Below are 24,903 nucleotides of genomic sequence, written 5' to 3'. Positions count from 1 at the left end.
ACTGCATATCATGAAAAAGCAGCCTGTTTGTGAGTTTTTACCTATTTTCAAGTAAGGACCCAAATAAAAAAATACCATAATCGAACGATAACCCAAATGATTGAACTATTCCCCAAATGGTTTGGATGATACCCCGAACACGTCGTTAAGCAAATTAACCATAACATTTTTATTAGGGGAGTTATCATAAAAAAATCGCCAGCTGGTATTTCCCGGCAACTTTACAAATAAATAAAATCAAACAAAATCATCATGCAGAACTAGCTAGGATTGGTTTTACTTCATATTTCACAAAATTGCTTTCGAGTGTTAATACATCGTCTCCCGCAAAGTTTACAGTTTTCCTTCTACCAACACATACATCAGGGCTAGATAGATCTCCACAGGATCTATAGAATCCACGCAATTTCAAAAAACTAAAATGCACAGCATTACGAAAAGAGGTCAGGTTTCGACCAATAGCAGATAGATTTTAATTCTAAACAAGCCAAACGATTGGAAATGTATCTACCAACCTGCTAAAATGAACACTTAGTTAATTTTCAAAAGGTCACTATTGAAAAATACCAAATGTCCAACTGTTGCAATGGTGATCAAAATTATCATTGAATGTCTGAAAACAGTGCATTCCCTAACACAGACTTAAAAATCGAATTCGATGTGGTCCCACTGAACGGTGCGCATTCAATCACCGTAAATGGTGGTGTTCAGTCCAGCAGCAGCAGTAATAGCCACAAACGAAGTGACAGACGAAGCGGCTCGAAATTTGATTTGACGCACTTACATTTAAAATTTTCGAGTGTACCTCACGGCAACACTATCTACTCATATGTACTAGCTTAATGTAGGGGGTACCACCTGTTATCTCTTTTTCTCTAACGAAAATTGAAAGGGAGAGCCTGTTGTCAAACAGCATGTCATTATGTCGTCTGCACTTCTTTTGTATAATGAAAGACCATGGGCCAAAATGATTAGGGGTGAACACATAGGGTTAACATTTGCTTACAAGTAAACGATGTTGAGCAGTCAATGACTCGCGCTTGTTGCAATTGTTGCTACAGATTTCTTCAGTCCGTGCTTCTAACTAAAGTCAGAGTCATCCGCGACCGAGAAGACATCGTTGTTGGACGCCAACAAACAGAACCCGGCTATACTCGGTATGCATTTGCTCCTCCGTAGCGGAACTGGAAGGATCCACCAAGCTGCCTGTTGCGATATCAGTTTTGTCTGCTCCAGCTTCTTCTTTTCTTCTGCAGAACCAGACAGTGCGAGTACTGGTTGTGTTTTATCATGTCAAACGAGAGACGGTTTCTTAGGCACGTTGCATTTGTCGCAGTAGTCGTCACTTGCCGGTGCACTTTCATGGTTACAAACTGCCACGGCGTCGTCGTACAGATCTACCACTGGATCGATATCAACCCGATAGGCAAGGCCGGCATACTTCGCGTAGTGGCGCTCCCTCATGTCGCGGGGAATCCTTTCCAAACCAGGCGGCGCATTGAACTTCTGTATACGAATCGATCGGGAAATAGGATTTGATGTCACGTTTTTATCTCTTGCTGCCTCGACTGCTCAACCTATTCTTATACATCTTTTTTTCTATTACTTCGACATCGATCGGCTTCCAATTACTGCGGCGTTTTCGTTTGGCAACTTAAACCGGTTCCGGAGAGGTAACACATTTTCCGGTACGGGTGCGGGTAGTGGATCTAACGTTCGTATCGGAGTGGATGTCCCTGTCGAATTGGTTGATTGGACGAGATCATCGTCATCGACAAGTACCAGTTATCAAACTATCCAGTCATCATGCAGATAAAGTTTTCAACGGAGTAATCTTTTCCACCTATGCAGCACAAGCTCGGTTAACAAGCTGAGGTTCAACTCGTGCCGTAAGTTTCTAATTTGAAGAGTTTTCCTTAACTCGGATCTTAATTATTTTGTAAGCATGAAATCTTTACAGCTGTCTCAGAATTTTGAAAGCTATTTGCTCAATCCTGAATGTTGAATTTCTTGAAAGGAGCCTGATAATTTCTATATTTCTAGAAAATAACCCTTCATTAGATATCTTTGGATATTTTTTAGAATGAATTTGGGTTTTATCATGCAATATTGCGTGTGATCTTACTTGGGGTATTTTATCATATTTATCTATTTCAATTAACCCGGGAAAACTAGGTTAACAACCGGAAATAACCGAAAAAACAGGTATTTAAGTTCTTGAATAGACAGGCCAGAGCTAGGGCCAGAGTGTATTTGTTTCAAGCCTGTTAACTTAAAAAAAAAATAGATTACACAATTTGTATTTTTTTCCTTTGTCTATGATCTCGAGGTATCACGAACTTTCTGAAGTAACGAAAAAAATAAACTATTAGCGAATTCGTTTATTATCGGGGTTGGAACCAGTTCCAACCCAGTGCGAAACCGAACTTTTTGTCAGTGTGAACCTCAACCTGAGCTAGGTTTTAAAAATAAACGAGCAAACTGACGTTTGTCAGAAAACAAGCAGACCCAATCTTGATACCCGATCCAGGTTGGAACTGAATAATAAACGAATTCGCTATATGTTTCCAATAGCTTGGCTTTTTTGCTTCGTCATCTTGGAAGTTTTCCAAGTATAAGGTGGTTGAAAAATGGTCTAAGTAACTTTCGAAGCGTTAGAGACTTTTAAAAGACCTGAAGACCTGGCCGGTAGCTTTAGTATCTGTCCAAACATCGACAAATTATGTAGTAGAACCTTTTTTCCACAAAAAATTCTTTTCCTACACACTTAGAAAAAATCATGTAAATTTAGGTGCTCTGAGAGTGACATATACGAGCGTCAATTTAGACATAAATTTGAGTCATAACAGACGCGAAATATAGCTCAATCAAACGTAATTTTCGTCGAACAACGAACTTTTCAGTCTCGGCGTACTAAATTTTACATGACATGTTTGTTTACGCCTAATCTTTTATGTCAAAGATGGATTCCATCACGGGGCCTCCCTTAGCTCAGTCGGTAAAGGCGCAGCTACAAAGCAAGACCATGCTGGAGGTGGCTGGGTTCAATTCCCGGTTCGGTCTAGGAATTTTTCGGATTGGAAAATTTCTCGACTTCCCTGGGCATAGAAGTATGATTGAACTTGCCACACAATTATACCAATGCAAAAATGGTACAGGCATCGAAAGCTCTCAATTAATAACTGTGGAAGTGCATCTAGAACACTAAGTTGAGAGCACGCAATAAGCTAATATGCGATATGCAATAAGCTTGAAATGCGAAGAAGAAGAAGAAGAAGAAGAAGGATTCCATCACGTGTAAAATTAGTTATTTCTAAGAGTGTAGTCCATCAAATTGTATTTTTTGCAAGTGCGGAATCAACAAATTTCCAATCCCAGATTTTAGAGAAATTCTATGTCAAAATCATGAAATCTTTTCTATATTTTAGAAACATTTAAATTTGTCTAGGACTGTGAAATTACATTCTTACATATTGTAAATTATTCTAGGTTTTTTAATTTGTTTGTAATAGAGGTCGCGAATTACTAAATCCCAGCATCAAACAAAAATGTCCAATATCTCTAAAATGTATACCAGAATCATGCTTGGCATACGCAGTTTTGGCTCATTTGCTCACAGTTGACGAAACATAGTTCTTTTTGAAGCAGTCGATAGAATTGAGTTTAAGCTTGTTATAGATACGTAAAAAAAAGTAGATTTTAATTCTAGTAATACACTGTATTTTTTTGTTTTTGCGTTGTAAAACTGAAGTGAGAAATGCTCACTGCACATCTCGGACTTCAAGCGTAAAAATTCATTGGTGGTGATTCAAATGTTAAGCTTTACCTACTCCTTGCATATCTATAGTTAACGATGATCCTATAAAACTAATTTCAACAACTGAGTGAAAAGTTATTAACAAATGAGCAGTTGGTGTGTACAACTGTGCATACCAAGCATGACCAGAATCTTTCAACTATTTTCAAGATCCAGATTTTAAAACGTAAACGCATGTAAATATTAGGGGAAACGCTCCTATAGTTGCGGTACGTTAGAAGCGTTAGGTTCCTATAGTTGTGCATGGAGACTCAATACACAACTATAGGAACCTAACGCTTCTAACGTACCGCAACTATAGGAGCGGGTAATGTAGGGTAAATGCGTTTATGTTTTAAAATCTGGGGACGATTTGTCTCGTTCCAGCATAATGATAATTTTTCTTGGACTACGATCTAGAACAGTTATCTAGGTTCCAGAGATATGAACATTTGTCTATGCTCGAAGTTTTACAGAAGTTTCTATATTCGAGATCTTTAAAATTGCTTGTCTTAAAATTAACAAATTTGTCCTAGACTTTGAGCTTTTCTCTCTGCACCTTAATTTTTCTCAATTTCAAGATTTCCTAATTAATGACTGTTTGTGCAACGTCATCTACATGTACAACTACCCTACCCACTGTAGCTACTATACAAACGAATACAAATAAACAATATATCAGTATCTCGAATACCTCCGCCATGGCAGGACGGTCAAGCAAACTGTGTGTTTTATCAATTTCATCTCCGTACCTATCACAACGATCATAAACACAACGTAGGATCCCGCCCGTGCGCGATCAACGACTATGTTCAATCGTTCACATCCCGAAATTCATTCATAACCAATTCGCGTTCGGAATCTAAATTCAACTTAAATGGTTGGCTTCCCAAAAATAGAGACAGGAAAATGAGTACTGAGTGAGGAAATGGAGGTTAGAAATTAACCTATTGAAAAATGCTGGTTTGTGAGTTTATAATATTTCTCAAAGTGGGTCGGATCCACATCTTTCATTTATTTCCGTTCAATAAATGTCACTATTGGTCATCTTTGTCTGTTTTAATGTCACTATATGGTCACTTTTTTCGTTATTTTAGACACTACAGCCCCTTCTATTGTATAAAATACCTACTACCAGCCCCGCAAACAAGACGTATTGTAAAGCAATTCTGCTGACAAAATTACATCATTATCAGTGGCGTGCGCAAGGGGGGGGGGGCCATGGCCCCCCCAAATTATTTGTGTTTCATACCTTATGCGCCCTCCTGATGCTCCTCATGCTAGACCTTTACTGTTAACGCCCTCCTATTGTTTTCATACACATTATAAAAAAATCAAAAGTCCATAAACATAACACACACCTTTCTTGTGATGTATCAGCAAGGTGAACAAAAAAAATCTAAGTTCTCTGAGACAGCCGCCGTAGGCAATCATGAAGTGTTTAACAAAATTGTAAGATTAGTTTAAATGCCTCCACACAAAACGATCTTTAAAAACTTGATTTATTTTCTAATTGTTAAGCAAAAGCAAATTCGGCGGAGGAATTAAAAAAGATGATTTTATTTTTAAATTACAACAAGCAACAGGGGGCGCTAGGAGTATCTAATTTAAATTTAATTTGTTTTTACTTCGATGATACTCATGTCATAAAACAGCAAGGCGTTTGGAAAATAAGGAATTTGAAAGTGTGATTCAACAGGAGGGCACCAGGGGTATTTGATTAAATTTTATATATTTTTTTACTTTGATGACATTCATGCTTCTGGATGCTGTTAGAATGTTTAATAAAATTAGAATAGTTTGTTTGCGCTAGGGGTCTTTAGTTGAGTTTGATTTTATTTTTTAATTTTTGTTTCCTGAAATTGGAATTGTTGGTTTGTATCAGGGGGCGGTAGGGGTCTTTAATTGAATTTATTTTTTTGTGTTTATTTTGATGATGAGCATGCTCGTGGAGGGCGTTTGAAAAATGGGGAAATTGGATGTGTGATTTCAAATATCTCTGCTGCAACAGAGGGCGGTAGGGGTCTTTAATTGAAGTTGATTTTAAATATTTTTTTCTTTTATATTTTTTTTTCTGGAAGGCGTTTTGATTTTTTCATTATAGTGCACTACTAGCGACATTAGATTTAACGTACAGAACAAGAGATAAATTGATGTTCGCTAGTCGGATATTTTGGTTTTGAACTTTACAGAAAATATATGGATTTGATTTGATAAACAAAGCATGCTATTTCTAACAAGAAATGTGTCTTGTCACCATTTGTTTGGAGCGTCTTAAGCGCTGTCCAGATTGAGCAGTTATAACATGGAATTAAGAAATCAGCTTTATCTAAAGATTGGCATGACGTAAAAATTGTGCTATATAAGCTATCAATATAAATATGTTTTATTGCACTTTCTTTTTTAAATATGCAACAAAAAACCTGATTTATTATTGCAGTAACGAACGCATGTTTACATGATTATTAAGCATATTCTAAATAAGTGTAATACCTTATTGCAGTCAAGAAATATTGCAGAAACATGCTATTTGTCGCCTTTTTGAAAACATAAAAGTACTGTATTTTATCTAGAGTGGTCTGTAAGCAGTGTAGCGAATTCGTTTATTATCGGGGTTGGAACCAGTTCTAACCCAGTGCGAAACCGAACTTTTTCTCAGTGTGAACCTCAACCTAAGGTATGTTTTATAAACAAACGAACAAACTGACCTTTGTCAGAAAACAAGCAGACCCAATCTTGATACCCGATCCAGGTTGGAACTGAATAATAAACGAATTCGCTATTAGAATTACACTGTGCAACATTTTCGAGGTCATCAAATTTATATTTATATATTTATATTATTAATTACAATACATTAATGTAAACAAAATTTGGACGAAATATTCTTCACATCATTGAAAATCTTTCGGGTTGGAAAATTTCTCGACTTCCCTGGAAATAAAGTATTGTACCTTAATCGTTGCCGATGAATTTTTTTTTTTTTTTTTTTTTTTTTTTTTTTTTTTCGAGAGTTGACCAACTGCAGTCTTAATAGGCTAGAATCTCGGTTAGGCTCTCCATGCGATACACAATACTTTCAGACGACTCGAGCTATGGTGCTCACTACACACTTAGATTTTTTCGCCGAGATGGGCACCACCGAACAGCTCGGCATTTTATTTTGCTGGATCTCAGTGAAAAACTTGCCGAGATTCAGCTAACAAACGGGAATTTTGCCGAAATCTCAGCTAACAAACATATTTTTTGCTGAATTTCCAGCAAAATAAAATGCCGAGCTGCTCGGTGGTGCCCATCTCGGCAAAAAAATCTAAGTGTGTAGGTCACTGCAGCTTTTAGGCTCGTATTGTGATCAACTGTGTGTATTAGATTACGACCATAAATCCGGAGAACCCCGAGATCTGGGCGCAATCGCCCCTGCAAACAAACACGTCAATCGTCAGCCTCCCGCGAACAAAAGAACAATCCTGCAAACAAACTATAACAAATCATAGAGGAACTATTCTTCTACCTGTTTGTGTTATTAGTTTTTCCAGACTGAGCCCCAATCCGCGAGAAACCGACAAATGACGTGCCCATCTACAAAAGCAACTACGCTCCAACCTCGAAGCTCTCCGGAAATATGTGATAAATCATGTAAATGTAAATGGAATACAGTAATGTCCCGATTTTGTCAACCCCCTTTTTTTAAAATGTTTTCCAATGTTCTACAAAACCCATGCCTTTTTTCAGTAATCTTCTTGAACCTATTGCACCAAAGTATACTTTAAATATCCCTCTTAACGAATGACGAATGAGAAAAATTTAGATTTATGATTATGTGAAATTATTAAAAGAAAAAAATCTGAAGCGCGGAGGGGCTGACCAAATCGGGTCATTACTGTATTTAAAATAAATAAATTCATTCTTACCTTTTTATGGTTGTTTGATTATTAATTGCTATTATTACCTGCTTAGAGTTGGCTCCTTTAAAATACTGTGTAGAATTTACCTCATTATTCCTCAGTTCTATCGATTTGTGATAGAACCACGCTCAGCATATTATCCTGTAGTACGACTTGGACATGCACCATGCAAGTAAGTCATCTCTCGTCAAAATGATGGGATATGGGGTGATGGTGAAGGGATATAGAAAACGAATAAAGAACAGAGAGAAAGGTATTAGTATTGGTTACATTAACCACCACCCCGCCCCCACATACACAACGAAAAAGAAACATAGATGCAAAGACAAACAGAAATAACACATTTAATATTTTTCTCCACAAAACATAGTCACTAAAACACTACCGCCATCTGTTGAGTATCATGTACGCTGAACATATGGCGCTAGTGTGCAGACGTCAAACGCAAGGGAACCGACCGTGCGCGCCACAGATGGCGGCACCACCAACCAAAAACACTCGAATTGACCGTCAAATGCGTATTCGATGAACAACCTGTCCAACCGAGTGTTATGTCTGTTTGCCTGAGATAGATGGGTTATTAGGAAAGTACAACTACATTATAACTATTAGTGCAATGGATGAACGTTAGTTTCGGGGTCATGTTAGTGTTAGAGTTTTGTTAGTATTGACCCGTATTCAGCCCTGTCGGCCCCTCGAACACTAGTCGCAGGCAGTTGTTGTTAGGACATGCGACACTGTCACTGCTACTATGTTAGAGGTATGACCCGTCAAGTTTCGAAGTGCAAAAAAAAAACTGTTAGAACTTTCTTATAAATTAACTTTACACTCAAAGCAAACTATTTACCTTAGCATTACAAAAGCGAATTTTACTATTTTATTTTATGTTAATATTAAAATTATGATAAAACTACAATTTACGGCTCCGTGAAATTAACTCGCATGAACCTTTCAAATCAATGAACTGGAGAAAAACTACAATTTTATCAAATTGCAAAAAAAAAAAAATCATAGCGACACTTGACAAATCATCATCAAGCCCCTCATCCTTGGACAGGGCTTAATCGTTGCCGATGAAAATGTATACATATTCCCTCCAAAATAGTGGCGTCTGTTTGCCGTTGACTTCCAAAACAATGAATATGTTCGTTCTTAATAATAACCGAAACCACTGGCGTGCACAGGGTGGGGCAAGGTGGGACAATTGCCCCCCCCCCTTTTAAAAATAAGATTTTTATTTCCACATTTACAAAATTATGATATAAAATAATTTGATTTCTGGATAACTTGATTTGAAGGTAAAATAACATGATTTCATTATACAAGGGCACTGAAAACCTTTCATTGCGTCAATTCCTTTGAAATTGTGCCTGAAAATTGCACCACAAAGGTGCATGAAGGGACAAACTTCAATGAAATTTGTTGGTCAGAAAATTGCACCACAGTGGTGCATACAAAACATTTCTGGTGCAATTTTTTTTAAATGGAGGTTTAAAAGAAGAGGATAAATTTAAGATTGAAAAATTCACCGCTTGGTACATCGAAGAAAAAGCTTTTTATTGAAAATTTCTGGTGTAAAAATATAATCAAGGTGGTGCTTGGAAAGACTATTCAAAATGAATAGCTCTAGTGGAAAAATTGAATCACGGAGGTGCACATTTAACTGAAAATTTCTGGTGGAAAGTTCGCAACGCTGTGGTGAATGTAGATGCAAGGTTTATTCATTTTTCTGGTGCATAATTTGCATCGTTCTGATGAATGCAAGCTTCATTGAAAATTTATAGTGGAAAATTTGCACCATTCTGCATAAGAGTAAAGTCTGAAAAATGCACCACAAAGGTGCATGGTGAAACAAACTTCACTGAAAATTTTATGTGCACCATTGTGGTGAATGAAGGAGCAAGCTTCATAGAAAATTTCTGGTGCAAAATTTGCATCGCATTGATAAATGAAATGAATAGAAATTTTCTGGTGGAAATCTTGCACTGGTCTGGTAAATGAAGACACAAGCTTTATTAAAAATTAAGCTACATTGAAAATTTCTTGTGGAAAATCTGCATTCTTCTGTTCAATAGAGAAACAAACTGTTATAATAATTTCTGATGTAAAATTTGCACCGTTTTGATGATTGGAAGGAAGAGCTTTACTGAAAATTTATGGTGAAACACCTGAAAATAGGGGCAAGCTTTAATGCAAATATTTGGTGGAAAACCTGAAACATTTTGATAATAGGAGAAGCTAGCTATATTGAAAATGTCTGGTGGTAAATGGAAAATGGAACCTTCAATGAAAATTAGTGGTGGAAAATTTACACCCTTCTGGTGATGGAGGGGCAAGCTTAATTGCAGAAAATTGATGAAAAATAACTAAGTGTTGGTGGAAGGGCAAGCTGTATTGAAAATATTGGAGGAAAATTTGCACCGTTTTTATAAATTAAGAATTGTGCAAGCTTTATTGAAAATTTATAGTACAAATTTAGCTCCAAGCTGGTGTATAGGAGGAGGGAAACCTTCAATGAAAATAAGTGGTGGAAAATTTACACCCTTCTGGTGATGGAGGGTCAAGCTTAATTGCAGAAAATTGGTGTAAATTACTAAGTGTTGGTGGAAGGCCAAGCTGTATTGAAAATATTGGAGGAAAATTTGCACCGTTCTTGTTAATGGAGACTTGTGCAAGCTTTATTGAAAATTTATAGTACAAATTTAGCTCCGAGCTAGTGTATAGGAGGAGGGGAACCTTCAATGAAAATTACTGGTGGAAAATTTACACCCTTCTGGTGATGGAGGGGGCAAGCTTAATTGCAGAAAATTGGTGAAAATAACTAAGTGTTGGTGGAAGGGCAAGCTGTATTGAAAATATTGGAGGAAAATTTGAACCGTTTTTGTAAATGGAGAATTGTGCAAGCTTTATTGAAAATTTATAGTACAAATTTAGCTCCTAGCTGGTGAATAGGGAAAGGGAAACCTTCAATGAAAATTAGTGTTGGAAAATTTATATCCCTTCTGGCGATGAAGGGGCAAGTTTATAATTGTAATTTTAAAATAAGGCAACTTTAACAATTCAGCTGATTTATTATGCATCCAAAATTTTAGTAATTATTTTTCGAGGAATGTAACCGCTCTTCTTGTGCGGGATCTCGCTTGTCTAGAAGACGTGTGTTAGTCTGAAATATAATTGTTATTTTAAAATAAGGCAACTTTAACAATTCAGCTGATTTATTATGTATCCAAAATTTTAGTAATTATTTTGCGAGGAATGCAACCGCCCTTCTTGTGCGTTTGCTTGCTTGTTTAGAAGGCGTTTGCAAGTCTGAAACATAATTGTAATTTTAAAATAGGGCAATTTTAAAAAATCAGTGGTTTTATTATGCATCCAAAATTTTAGTAATATTTTGCAATCAATGCAACCGCCCTCCTAGTGCGCGAGCTCACTTGCCCATTACACATTCCTTGCGAGCTTAGGTGTAGAAAGATGTATTATGTTTTAATATCTCCGTACAGCGGCGCCGGTGGTAAGCGTGATTACCTCTCACCCCAGCAGGCCTGGGTTCAATCCCAGTCGGCACCGTCGGGATGTTCTGAGGCATAACATCTCTGATCACGCCTTCCTTCGGAAGGGAAGTAAAGCCGTTGGTCCCCGGTTCATGAGGTGATGGGTCGATAAGGAAAGGGCCCAGGTGTGGGAGCTGCCTCACTGACGGCGTCGGTAGCATTGGTGCTCAGCACGGAAAACTAGATCGACGTAAAAAAAATCCAAGGAAAAAAAAATTCTCCGTACATAGAGACATTTTAAAATTTCTGAAATATGTAATATTTTTATGATTCAAAATGAAAATAATAATATTCGAAAGGATTATTTATGAAATTCTTAAAATAAGCTTAAAAGCTTAGCTTGTACTTGGACGTGAAGTTCAAAACATAATTCAGTGCATGAATTATTTTGCAGATATCTTCGTCTCAGTGTTAAATTATTTACTTTATAAACTAAATTTTTAATAAGATATGTGTCTAACAAACAACAGTTTTTAAAAGTTTTCGTTAAACCTCGAAATTTTTCAAAGAAAATCGTGAAAATCTGGAAAGCTCAAGGAAAATGTAAGTAAATAAACATTAACTCTTCTAAATTATTGGCGCCCTCAAAGCTATGAAGCGCCCCATTTGGTAGGCGGGCCCCCCCAAATGAAGAGGGCTGCGCACGCCTGTGATCATTATCTTTAAAGGGTTAATTTTGAACGCCTGTTTTTTTTTTTTGTTTAGGGCAGACTTTTTTTTTAATAACCGGGAAAATAGCGGGAATTTAAAACGGGATTTGAATGGACACTCTGGTGAGCGACGGGTGACGCAGCTAATTACTGGACCACGAAGCCCACAAATGTTGTCGAAAGAAGGAATATTTACGGAAAAATAGGACAACGCAAACATTCCAGAAATTCTATATGTACTACAAAACTGGTTTATACACCACTTGTTAGATATTGAAAAGTATTGCAGAGCTTAATCATTCCGAGCAATCGGGACACACCAGGGTCGCTGGAAGGATAACAGCAACATGTTTGCTTAGCAACAAAGAATGCCGGGCAGCATGATACCAATAAATGGTCCGTACAGCAATGTCCAAAAGCATGGCCGGAATACGTAATCAACGTTCCTTGTTGGATCGTCACAGCAGCGAAATATTCTGCAACCGCTAGTAGAATGGGACCACTATGTATGCCACGGTTTTCCATACCAGCAAACGTCTATTTTTTTGCTCACTGTTTCAGCGAAACCATCATCCCTCTACATTATGAATGAAATTAAAACATTGCTTCCCAAAGTGGGTACTCAGGTCAACTTTTCTCGGAATCAAAAAAGTAACATCTCAATGTGATTGGTGAGGCAGAAGGAAACAATTCAGCTCTTTCATTATCACGACGTTCTTATTTTTTTCTTTTTTTTTTTTCTTTATTAGAGAGATTTTTAGCCATAGGCTAGTTCATCTCTTACGACGTTCTTATGCATAATCTAGTGTGACGTAACGTTGGATCATGCGTAAGAACACCGTGAGAACGAAAGAGTTGTCTACATTCCTTCTGCCGCACCTATTGTAACGTACACGGTTCCCGCGCTGACTGTTCCTTACTTTCTCACTCTAATCAAAACTTCCTTCGATGAGTGAGAAAACAGCACCTCGTCAACGTGAGCGAGAACGCGGGTTGCCAGATCATTGCACACAAAACCAACTTGAATTAATTCAAAGCAAAAATACTAGCGAACCTGGCGGTGAGGGGCGGAAGGTGGACTAAAATTCTATTACAGAGAACCACATTATTTTAATTAATTTCTTCGGAGAAAGTCGTCTGTCACTTCGTTTGTGGTAGTAGCAGCAGCAGCAGCAGCAGCAGGAGTACTTTCAACAACAATAACGAAAGGCTGCCTGCTAGCAGCGAGCTGCAGAGCTCATATGAGCAACCATAGAGAAGGAGGAAGAAGTCCCACCGCTAGGCTAGGATCGGAATCAGTAGCTCGTCGTGCTCAGCTCAGCATTGCTCGCTCAACCATCACTACAAAACGGTCCTTTTCAGGACCTCTATAAATTTGTTAAGAGTATTATTTGGACATATGTCAAGATCATCAGTTCCCGCAAGCAGTTAGCTATCAAGGCTCAACCTCGTCTCTATAGAAGGTGTGGATTTGTAGGCCCGAATGTATTGGTGAGATTAATCATCGTCCGACCATTTTCCAGAACACGCTAGTAGGAAGTGTTAAAAATCCATATAGCATTTGAGAGAAGTGGGAATAATTAGCTTTGGGTGTATATTCAGTCCCCAGAAAGCCAATAAAAACAAATTTGTGAGAAAGTTAGCTCTCACGAGTTCAATCTCTCGAGGTCCCTCCTTTTTTACATATTCTGCACAAACGATACTTTCCGCCCCGCCCCATTCATATAATTTGGAAGGAAATCCTGTGAGGGGTAAATTGAATACACTTTAATTCCAAAATGCACAAAACTTAAAAAATCATAAATAACAAAAAATTCAAAATACACCTTTTAAAGTCGCGTAGATGAATCAAAAATACTCAAGTTGACAGTCCCTTGGATTCTCTTCATCAACTTTCTCTTTGAAATAAATACTACAAATTTGATACGCTTGCAAATAAAAAACGGAAAGAGTTAAGATAATTGATGATTGATCAATTAAAAGAACTAAATGTTCACATTTGTTGCGTCCACTAGCGGTCCTACGTCAAGCTTCCGTTCGTGCCCCTAGGCACAGACCCTTCTACTTTTTTGTTTTGCTGTGGATAGCTGCGCGCACGCTGGGTAGATAGAAAGAAAATTGATGACGATTCTGAAGATTTCCTGCAAAAAGATGATGCGCGATGCAAGTAAATGCGAGAAATGAAAGAAGATTTTCCGAAGAATGATTCGCTAGTGTACGATTTGTTGAGAATCTAAATTCGCTCCCCTCGCTGAGAAGGGTCGTTTTGTTGCCAAAGTTGGCGATGATTTAACCTCCGAAACCGTACAGAGTGCGTCTGTCGCTTCAAAGCGTAGACGACACATCCATGGCCGCTTACGCTTGGCGTGTTCAGTGTAGGTGGCAGCATCACGGATCTCATTTTCCAAGAACACCTTCAGCACACCTCGTAGATCAGACCGGAAACACGTCAACATTAAAAAGGATTGAATAATATAACGGAAAAGTTAAGACTCAGTTAGAAAAATGTTGATGACTTATTCGAAAGTTTGAAATCACTTAAAAAAAGTTCAGACTCCGTTTTGAATCTGCTTTGAAAAGTGTAACCTCAACTAGGAATTTCCTGAATCGTTTCTGATTTGGTCTCACTTCTAAAAAGGTTAAACCAATTTTGAAAAGATTGGATTTAGCTCGGAAATTGTTGAATCACTGTAGAAAAGAATTGAATCATTAAATAGCATTGCAGCAGGTTTGTAAGTTAAGCAATTTTGATCATTGCCAACAATGTCGAATAACGACCAATGAAAATGGTTCTTGGAAGCGACCCGACTGGAACAAGACGAAGATGTGCGCAGCGAACAAAGGGGATCGATCAAATTGCAGGCGGCTTACCTAGTGAGGTGTCAAACAAGATTAGGAACGATGCTCGATGAAATCCGTTTTCAACAACTGAAACCGGCTGATCCCATTTCAAGGACCTGGCATGCCGTACCGGTCTAGCACCAATTTATGTAAAAATTCTACAACATAATAAAAGAGTTGTTCTGGTTGGCCGTGTAGAGTATTAAAAATACTCTAGAACCAATTTAGGATTACATAAGAAAAACAAAAATCCTAATTCAGCCAACGCCCACCACTATTATTGTAGAATTTTCTCTGTGTGAATGCACAAATCCAGAACAACATGTGAAAAGGGCATACAAGCTTTTTGTAAACAAACCTTCTTATGCCCTTTTCTCGCCACCCATATGACACCAACGCAAACCTTTAACATCACCGGGTAGGGGACACTTTCCCCTTCCCGATGATATTGCTGGTTTGCGTGGGCGACCCTCGGTTGGTGAGAAAAGGGCCTACAAAGGTTTGTTTACAAAAAGCTTGTATGCCCTTTTCACATGTTGTTCTGGAAATAAATGTTCTATTTAAGTTTCATTTTAAATGCATATTACTAATATACAATTACAATGTACCTCACTACCGGTAAAGAACCTAGCCGGCCCAAATTGTACAGTCAAAGTATGACATTGCGTTTAAAATATGTTTTCTTGTGTAGGTCATGTTTTTTTTGGAAAAAGTGAGATCTCGACTTAAAAAAAATTCCCGGTCCAGGGCATAAAAAAAATATGATAAGCTTGGCCAAAATTTCAATCTTTGATTTTTAACATACCACTTCTCGAAAGTTTCAATACTTAGCTTGGGCATTAAGTATAATAAAACATTGTTGAAAAAATGTTCAACATTTGTAGCGAAATATAGTCAACTGTCCCACATCCGCTGCGTCTATATTGCAAATGTATCACAACCTTGGTTTTGTGGGCTGTGGAATTATTGCTCATCAGAATCTTGTCCTTTATAAGATATTTCCTTCATTTCCTTTCTTATTGTTGTTTTAACTCCTATCAGCTGAATTATTTGCAACTGATTAGGTAATGTAGGTACACTTCAGAAGCTACACCAACGGAAATTCGGATCAATATAAAGTTCAACTTGCACTTCTGGAAGGGGAAAAATATTATCTAATAATATATTACTATAGCCTATCAGTTATTTTCTTACACAAACGCATTAAAATCCACTCGGCAATTCACAATAAACAGGTATTAGAACCTACCATAGAGTTCACTCTAAAATACAAAACAAAAATGAGATCTACCATACATCGTACAATGGCATTTAGATCGCAAAATGTCCTTAAAACCAATGCAAACAAACCGGATACATCTACTAGCATTATGTGCGAAACCACTTGCCATCAAGGCTAAGTAGTGAGCTTTACCTATCAAATAAAAATCTGTAGGTAAAACGAATTGCACTCTATTGCTGCTGTCGCGGTGGTGGGATCCCACCCTGGGACAGCGACGACGAAGATCAATCGTCCAACAGGTGGATCGTCTTCGTTTGAAAACGAATTCTGTTGGTGTTCTTGACCGGACCGTCCAGGAGCAGATTGGTGGCCATACCACTTTCCCTGCCCTCCAGTTGGCTCCAGATGGATTTCAATTTCTCTTTCTCTTTTGACTTTTCCGCTTTTTTGCAGATTTTTCTGAAAACATTTAACGGGGATCAGGCTTGAAAAAGTTTCCTTTCAAATTTGGTAAAGCAGCTTACTTTTTGTCTACTTTTATAGGAGCGCAACCTCGCTTTTGAGCATGCATCTGAAGTTGTTCTTGCATTCTGTAACAAATAAAAATGAATTCAACTTCACTTCAACAATAATTAAGGAAAGGACTCACTTTTTTAGATTCTTCGGCAACACCCTCGGTTTGGGTGCGGCGCAATAATTGGTCGGATCTTCCGGATGGTACCCGTAGTCTTCCCCTCGCAGCCACCCATCGTACTGTTCCGGCTGGAATCTTCGGACAAAGGTTTCCATCGAAATTTTCACCATATCTGGCCGGCAGTTGCAAACCGATGCTCGCTTTCCGTACTCGATCCACCGTTCCGTGGCAAAGTTTGTCGATTCAGCACAGTTAAAGCCGTGATTAAATCCTGCGTGGTACCCGTACGGGAACGTGATCATGATTTCCCCTGGTTCCTGTGTTATTTTGTTGAACGGAATGCCATTCTGCTTCAGGACCTGCGTACTGATTAGGGTCATTTTATGTCTCAGGAATGCTTTGCATTCCTGATAATTTGCAGGGAAGTATCGTTCCGCTAACTTTTCAAGCTTTTTTCCATGTTCCGGCGGAATTGCATACCACGTTTTCGGTGCCCCAAAGTGCAGATAGTTGATCGAATACAAATCCATATCTTCGGTGTGCCAAGCGAACGTGGTCTTCCACATTCCAAAGTACAAGTACGCCGTATTGACTCCCGCTATCGATATGTTATAATCCGTATTGACATAGTCCAGGATCGTCCCCAGGCAGTTGATGTTCCACACCTTAACATCCGAGTCAGTAATACTCCCGGGCACATCCGCTCCGTAGATCGGTGCCACATAGGTCACATTTTTCCAGAATTTTTTCTCCAAATCTTCGTAGTCAAAGTGCTTCGGTGTGGCGTGCCGTTCCTGACGGGTTTTATCGTAAAACTCTTGGACATTCATCGAGCGCTTCTGGATGTTGAGCTGCTGGTATAGGCCCTGCATGCCGGAAACGACCTGCGATATCGGAGTCCTGATGGTGACGTTGATGTTTTTCAGATCATAGCCCTGCTTGCGGGGGATCCACTCAGGGGGAGGAATTACCTGGAATCCGAATTCGGGTCATGAAAATTTCTAATAGCGAATTCGTTTATTATCGGGGTTGGAACCAGTTCCAACCCAGTGCGAAACCGAACTTTTTGTCAGTGCGAACCTCAACCTGAGCTGGGTTTTAAAAACAAACGAGCAAACTGACGTTTGTCAGAAAACAAGCAGACCCAATCTTGATACCCGATCCAGGTTGGAACTGAATAATAAACGAATTCGCTATAAGATTTGCAAAACAACAAACCTTCACAAGACCAGCCTTGTGCGCTCCCTTCGATTCCATGTAGTCGATGTAGCCGGGAAAGTCCTGGAACTCTTCCCAGGTCGGTCGGAAGACCATGATCCTGGGGATGGCCATCGCAGGGCACTGTTTTTTTTTTTCACTGAAAAACTGCAAATATTATTAATTTCACTGCCAATCGTAAATACACGGGAGCACGGGATGATGGGGTGGGACTTTTGTTTTGGATTCGATTTGACGTTAGGAGTTCTCTCTGCTCTTCCAACGCTCTCTTTCTCTCATGATCTTGAGTATTGGGCACTTTTGTGTTTTAGATCGATTCTCGAGTAAATTTTCAAGAAGACTTAACTTATGCCGACCTTAAAAGAAAAATAAAAGTGCTAAAGTATTAAGTACCGGTGGACACTAACGATTTTAAATTGGCTCACTACTTGACTAGCCTATTGTTCCCAAGCAAATCGATTAACGTACCCCATTCTAGTCTAAATTCTAGTACTACACTATGCTTGTTTTGATTCTCTATGAATGTTTGACAGATAAAATGAGTGGTTCGTGGATTTTCCTATGTTTCGAGGGATGCATGGATTAGCTTGTGACCGAAGAGAGTACCAGAGCTGAGCTAAAAAGTTGAGCACGTTTCTTGGGGACCTTCTAGCACAAACGAAGTGACAGACGGAGCGGCTCGAAAACTTTGGTGACGCACCTGCTATTGCAATTTTTCAGTGTACCACATGGCAGCACCAGTACCACAAACGAAGTGACAGACGACTTACTGGCGAAGAAATCCATTTAAATAATGTGGTTCACTGTAATAGAATTTTCTTGGAAGCTTGTGCCATCATCCACCAGATGGGTTAGTTTTTTTGTTTTGATTTGAACAAAGTTGATTTTGTGTACAATGATTCTTTGACAGTGTGCAAAGAGTGCGTATCATTTTGTCATTTTTTTATGCATTGCAGTTTCGAGTAGAGTGAAAGAGATAGAACCAAAACATTCTGACACATTTGGTGAAAATGCTAGTACAATCCAGTAGTAGTGTTGCCATGTGGTACAATCCAGTAGTAGTGGTGTTGCCATGTAATACACTGAAAAATTTAAATAGCAGGTTAGTCACCAAAGTTTTCGAGCCACTCCGTCTGTCACTTCGTTTGTGCCAGTACTACTGGATTGTATCACATGGCAACACTCAATGTACTAGAATGTTTTGGTTCTATCTCTTTCACTCTACGCTAAACTGAAGTGCATAAAAAATGACAAAATGATACACTCTTTGCACACTGTCAAAGATCATATTGCACACAAAATCAACTAAGTTCAAATCAAAACAAAAATAATAGCCCATCTGGTGGCTGATGGCACAAGCTTCTAAGAAAATTCTATTACAGCGAACCACATTATTTTAATTGATTTCTTCGCCAGTTAGTCGTCTGTCACTTCGTTTGTACGTCTAGTCTTAGAGTTACCTTTATTGTTGTACCAGATGCAAAATTTTCTCGCGCCCGCGCTGTTCTTTCGACTTCCTTTTTAAAACTACTAGAAAGTTTACACGGTTAGAAAAAAGTACCCAAAAGTATGTTTTTTTCACTCATCTCGGCACTACCCAACAAACAATTTTAGCTGCAGCTTAGCTTATACAGGCAAAAAAACGCTGCATAAGGCAAATTTTGGCTCTATAAGCTAAACTGCAGCTAAATTTGTTTGTTGGGTATAGAGCTTGCTGACGTTTATCGTATGCACACTACGTTACGTATATGTATACGCAAAATGTTTTCATTGGAAAAAAAAAAACTTCATAGTGAAAAATTTTCCCGATGAGAACAAATCACTGACACAATCACACTTTATATCCCGTTCACATTACAGCCTATATCTCGTAATATAGGCTGTCTTGCAATGAGCACTCATACATAGGATTTCCAGTGAAAACTAGATGTATGAGTGCTCATTGCAAGACAGCCTATATTACGTGATATAGACTGTAATGTGAACGGGGTATTAGCAATCTTTATAGTGCAGGAACCCAAAAGTAGGTAAAGCGGGTCAAAGTAGTTTTCATTTACTTGTGTGCAATTCGTATGGAATTTTCCACTAGCTTTCTACCCAAAAGTAAGTTAGTTGTACCCAAAAGTAGGTAAACATGATTATACGCAACGTTGGGTTCCCACACTTTACTACCCCTGTTGGGTGGTTTTGTTCCTCTGTTTTTGACAACATTAGAAGGAGAAAAGGAGACAAACTAGTCAAAAGTAAGATAAAGTGAACTTTCCGTTGGGTACTTTTTTCTTACCGTGTACAATGATACTCACGCAGTGTAAACAACACACGCTGAGGCCATCTCACCCAAAATTTCATTAAAATTAACCCAAAGAGTAAAATGTTTCAGCTTTTTGAAAGTGATGCAATTTAACTGTGGACACCCTTTGCTTCAAGCCACTTGTGAAAGCATAATTTGAACCAGGTTCGAAACATATTTTGGACCACCTGAATGTGCTGGTTAGTTGGGCCCCTGCGCTTCGATCAGAGAGCGTATAGGGCGTCGTTGTGCCAATTTGGTCGTGGCACATTTCGAGTATGAGAGAGTAATTGCAGTTAGATCAAAAGTGCCTGAGGAAAATGCAAATACTTTCGCAGATTACCCGAAGTTGCGATAGTGAAGGTATGATCACAAACAAGCAGACATAACATTCTTAAAACCTTCATCGAAATCGTTTTTAACGGTCAATTTAAATGTTTATTAGTTGGTAGTACCGCAACCTGTGGTGCACATAATCAATTCCCTAGCGTTTGACGTTTACACACTACAACCATCTGTTGAGTGTATTGCCTATCAAAGTATATACGACAGATGGCAGTAGGGTTTACAATGATAAATGTTCAATGTGTTGTGCCTGCTTGTCTGTGATATAACATGGAGGCACAGACAAACAGACATAACAGTCGCAAGTTGTTCATCGAACAAGCATTTAACGGTCAATTTAATAGTAACTTAGTTGGTAGTACCGCCACCTGTGGCGCGCATAGTCAATTCCCTTGCGTTTGACGTTTACACACTACCGCCATCTGTTCAGCATACTACCCACCACACTGTACTCAACAGATGGCGGTAATGTTTTAGCGACGATGTTTTACATTGAGCAATATTCAATGTGTTATGTCTGTTTGTCTGTGATGGAGGTAACGTTAGGATAATATTCACTTCGCAACCGATGAACCATTCTGACGGCCAAATGAGTACCCAAGTAACCATATAGTCGCAATATAGCTTGTATATTCTTACTTTGCTTGACTATGGTTAGTTGGGGAATCTGATGAAACTGTCACTTCTTGAAACTGATCCCTTTCGTATTTCTTTCATTCTTTTTTTCGCACACGGAGCGCTTGGTGGAACAGCGACTTTGGACGTGAGCCTCGTCCCAGATCACCATGGCAATGGATCACATCATTCGAGCAGTTTAAAATGACGTTTCCTACCACTCGAACTTTAACGTGGAACAATATTTTAATATGTTTTCTTCTACAACCTCGAGAAAATAGGGTCTTATATGTAAAATGCTTGAAAAATCTGAAATTGATTGTTTCATTTCCGTGAAATCGCTGGTAGAAGGTCGTCCCAAAACTGCTCGACAATATGATTAATTCAATTCAATTCAATTAAGCCCACCAAAAAATGCGGAATCATTTAAGAACCAACCAAGGACGATCTACGGAAGGAAATTGCCGGTGAAGCACGGAATGAAATACGAAGCGTTAGAGAAAAAGTCCAAGGGATTCCAAAAGAAGTAATCAACGACGGCGGAAGAGCAGAATATGATGAGAGCTTTCCAATTATTAAAAAAAATATATATCAAAAATAAACTAAATACATGCCAGGTTTGAAAATATATATAGTTTCAAACCTGGAAGCGTGTATGTTATACCAATATCCATTTGATAACGGACATGCATACATGCGGGGCTTATTGTAAGTGAAAGTAACCTCGGAATGGGCGTGACTCTCCAGACATTCTGAAATGGGTTGCTGGATCTGCAATAGAGCTATCACCTTCTAACTCCCGGACTAAATCTGTCTACAATGTCCATAAATGCGACATTGTAGAGAGAGTTCTTCCATAATAACACTGGCGGCCAGTGGGGGGTTAGATTGAATACACACAAACACACACACGCACACACACACACACACACACACACACACACACACACATACACACACACACACACACACACACACACCCACACATACACACACACACGCACACACACACACACACACACACACACACACACACACACACACACACACACGCATACACACACACACACACACACACACACACACACACACACACACACACACACACACACACACACACACACACACACACACACACACACACACACACACACACACACACACACACACACACACACACCCACACACACACTCACACACACACACACACACACACACACACACACACACTCACACACACACACACACACACACACACACACACACACACACACACACACACACACACACACACACACACACACACACACACACACACACACACACACACACACACACACACACACACACACACACACACACACACACACACACACACACACACACACACACACACACTACAAATGGTGAATTGACAACCTGGGAAGAGCGTTTTTCCTATCTCTGGTCCTCACAAGTTCCTACCTCACACCTCCCCGTGGTGTAGCCTGGGCAATGTTGTCCTTCTGACAATAGCAAAGTGAGGGGGTGCGACGCGAACACTGGCGCGGTAACCATAACACGGCGATCGAGGAACTGCTTCGTCAACCCGCAGGAGTGCCAACCGGCACATTAGGATCGACGCCAGTAAGATCCTTATTACGGCATACTGGATACGGCATGGAACTATGGACACGACACGGTACAATGGATTGGATACCACGCTACAGGGCTGACAGTCGTGCTATTCTGCTCCCTAAGTAAAGAAGGGTGACACCTTCTTGAAATGGCGAGTGGGCTAATAGTGCGGCTGCCCCCGTCCCGGTAAAACCTTGGCAGGCCTCCGGATACGTTCAAAACTCGTCACCAATTGGTGATTGGTGAGTAGTAGACTCAGATGTAACATTCCTGACTTACGCCGATCTGGCTCTGAACACGGCCCCCATGAAGGACCGTGTCAACCCTAGCATGGCCTCCCTGCTTGCATAGATAACCATGGGATCACGATAGGCGACTACATACAACAAGTGGAGATAGCGGCCCGGAGGGGGGACCCAACAGAATGGAGAAAAACGGAGAGAAAAACAAAAAAGAAGAAAATGAGAAAACCCAAAAAAAGACGCCAAGAAATTGAAAACGGAGGAGCGAACGTGTTCGCAAGGAGCGGGATATTGCAGAGATCACCAGTGTTGAACCTGGAGGCAACAGCGAGTTCCAACAGCAGCAGTAAGCCCCAAGGTGAGCAGCAAGGACACCAAGGAGAGCTAGGTCTTATGCTAAGCCAGGTGTTCACACCGAAATCCAGCAGTAGCACACCCCAAGAAGGATTGCAGCTTGGGAAGACCAAATTGATGGAGGTCAGGAGGAGGATCAATGAACTCCATGACTTCATCAAGGATAAGAGCAACGTCCACAAGGCAATAAAGGAAATGGTGACGGGCATCAAATCCGCCATTATTGCTGCCGAACGTGAACAGGATGCGCTGAGGACGAGGTCCGTAACTGCCGAAAGGGCACTGATCGAGGCCAAGGAGAAAGCAGCAGCTGAAATACAGGAGACGCCAAAGGGACCTCGAAATCCACGCTCGGAGAAGAGCAAAAGGGAAACTCCAGGAGAGGAAGAGGAGTTGAAAAAAGTCAAGAACGACAAAGAAGACAACAAGGAGGAAGGCTGGCGTACCGTCGAGAAGCCAAAGGAGAAGTGGAAAAAACGGAAGGAAAAAGACGTGAAGAAGAAAGCTGAACAGAAGAAGGAGATACCCAGGACTCGTCGGGAGCGAAGTAAGGGCGATGCTCTGATCGTCGAAGCTAAGGACAAAACGTCGTATGCAGCACTCCTCCGGAAGGTACGAGAGGATCCGGAGTTGAAGCAACTAGGAGAGAACGTGGTGAAAACCAGGCGAACCTAGAAAGGCGAGATCCTCTTTGAGCTGAAGAAGAATCCTGCTATCAAGAGCTCAGCCTACAAGGAGCTCGTTGAAAAGTCTCTTGGCGAAGGGGCGAGCGTAAGAGCTCTATCCCAGGAGACAGTGGTCGAGTGCAGGGACCTGGACGAGATCACCACAGAAGAGGAGCTAAGAAGTGCGTTGAGAGTGCACTGCGATCTGGGAGATGTCCCGATGTCAATCCGCATGAGGAAGGCGTACGGCGGCATGCAAACGGCGGTTATACGGCTTTCGACAGCTGCAGCGAATAAGCTGTTGGAGACGGGCAAGGTCAAGGTTGGCTGGTCATTGTGCTCGCTGAAAGCCACTCCTCGGGTTACCAAGCAATTGGAGCGATGCTTCAAGTGCATGGGATTCGGTCACCAGGCGAGGAACTGCAATGGCCCTGACAGATCTGATCTGTGCAGGAAATGCGGAGAGAAAGGCCATATTGCAAGAGGCTGCACGAAGCATCCGAGGTGTATGCTCTGCAAAAAAGAGGACGGTAACGATCATACGACGGGAGGCTTCAAATGCCTAGCATACAAAAAGGCGATGGCAGGCCAACAGTAATGGAGGTAACCCAAATAAACCTCAATCATTGCGACATTGCTCAGCAACTGTTGTGGCAGTCGACAACAGAAACAAAGTGCGACGTTGCAATCATTGCGGAACCGTATCGAGCCCCTCCCGATAACGGTAACTGGGTTGCGGATAGAGCTGGGATGGCAGCTATACAAGTTATGGGCAGATACCCCATTCAAGAAGTGGTTGCGAGCTCATACGAAGGCTTCGTCATCGCCAAAATCAACGGAATCTTCATGTGTAGTTGTTACGCACCCCCCAGATGGACGATGGAGAAGTTCCACGAGATGCTTGATGGACTTACCGAAGAGCTGGTCGGACGACGACCGGTAGTCATCGGAGGAGACT

The 24,903-nt window shown here is 40.1% G+C and overlaps 2 protein-coding genes across 2 annotated transcripts in view; both read right to left on the bottom strand.

Moving 5' to 3' along the window:
• Positions 1-24,903, bottom strand: part of LOC135708141 (BOS complex subunit NOMO1) — a 546,399-nt gene that overhangs the window by 204,211 nt on the left and 317,285 nt on the right. The gene's annotated exons all lie outside the window — the stretch shown is intronic.
• On the bottom strand, positions 15,875-17,972 carry LOC135708196 (probable lysine-specific demethylase 4A). Its single transcript, XM_065230203.1, has 4 exons — positions 17,818-17,972; positions 16,615-17,570; positions 16,490-16,555; positions 15,875-16,424 (listed from the first exon to the last, which is right to left on the bottom strand). Exons 1-4 carry the CDS (start codon positions 17,929-17,931, stop codon positions 16,250-16,252), a joined length of 1,311 nt encoding a protein of 436 aa, XP_065086275.1. The 5' UTR covers positions 17,932-17,972; the 3' UTR covers positions 15,875-16,249.

Source organism: Ochlerotatus camptorhynchus, unplaced genomic scaffold (genome assembly GCF_037179485.1).
Source record: "Ochlerotatus camptorhynchus isolate MF236.1 unplaced genomic scaffold, CSIRO-AGI_Acam_v1.1 ptg000328l, whole genome shotgun sequence".
In the NCBI taxonomy this organism is placed as follows: Eukaryota; Metazoa; Arthropoda; class Insecta; order Diptera; family Culicidae; genus Ochlerotatus; species Ochlerotatus camptorhynchus.
This window is presented reverse-complemented; position numbering and strand designations above follow the sequence as displayed.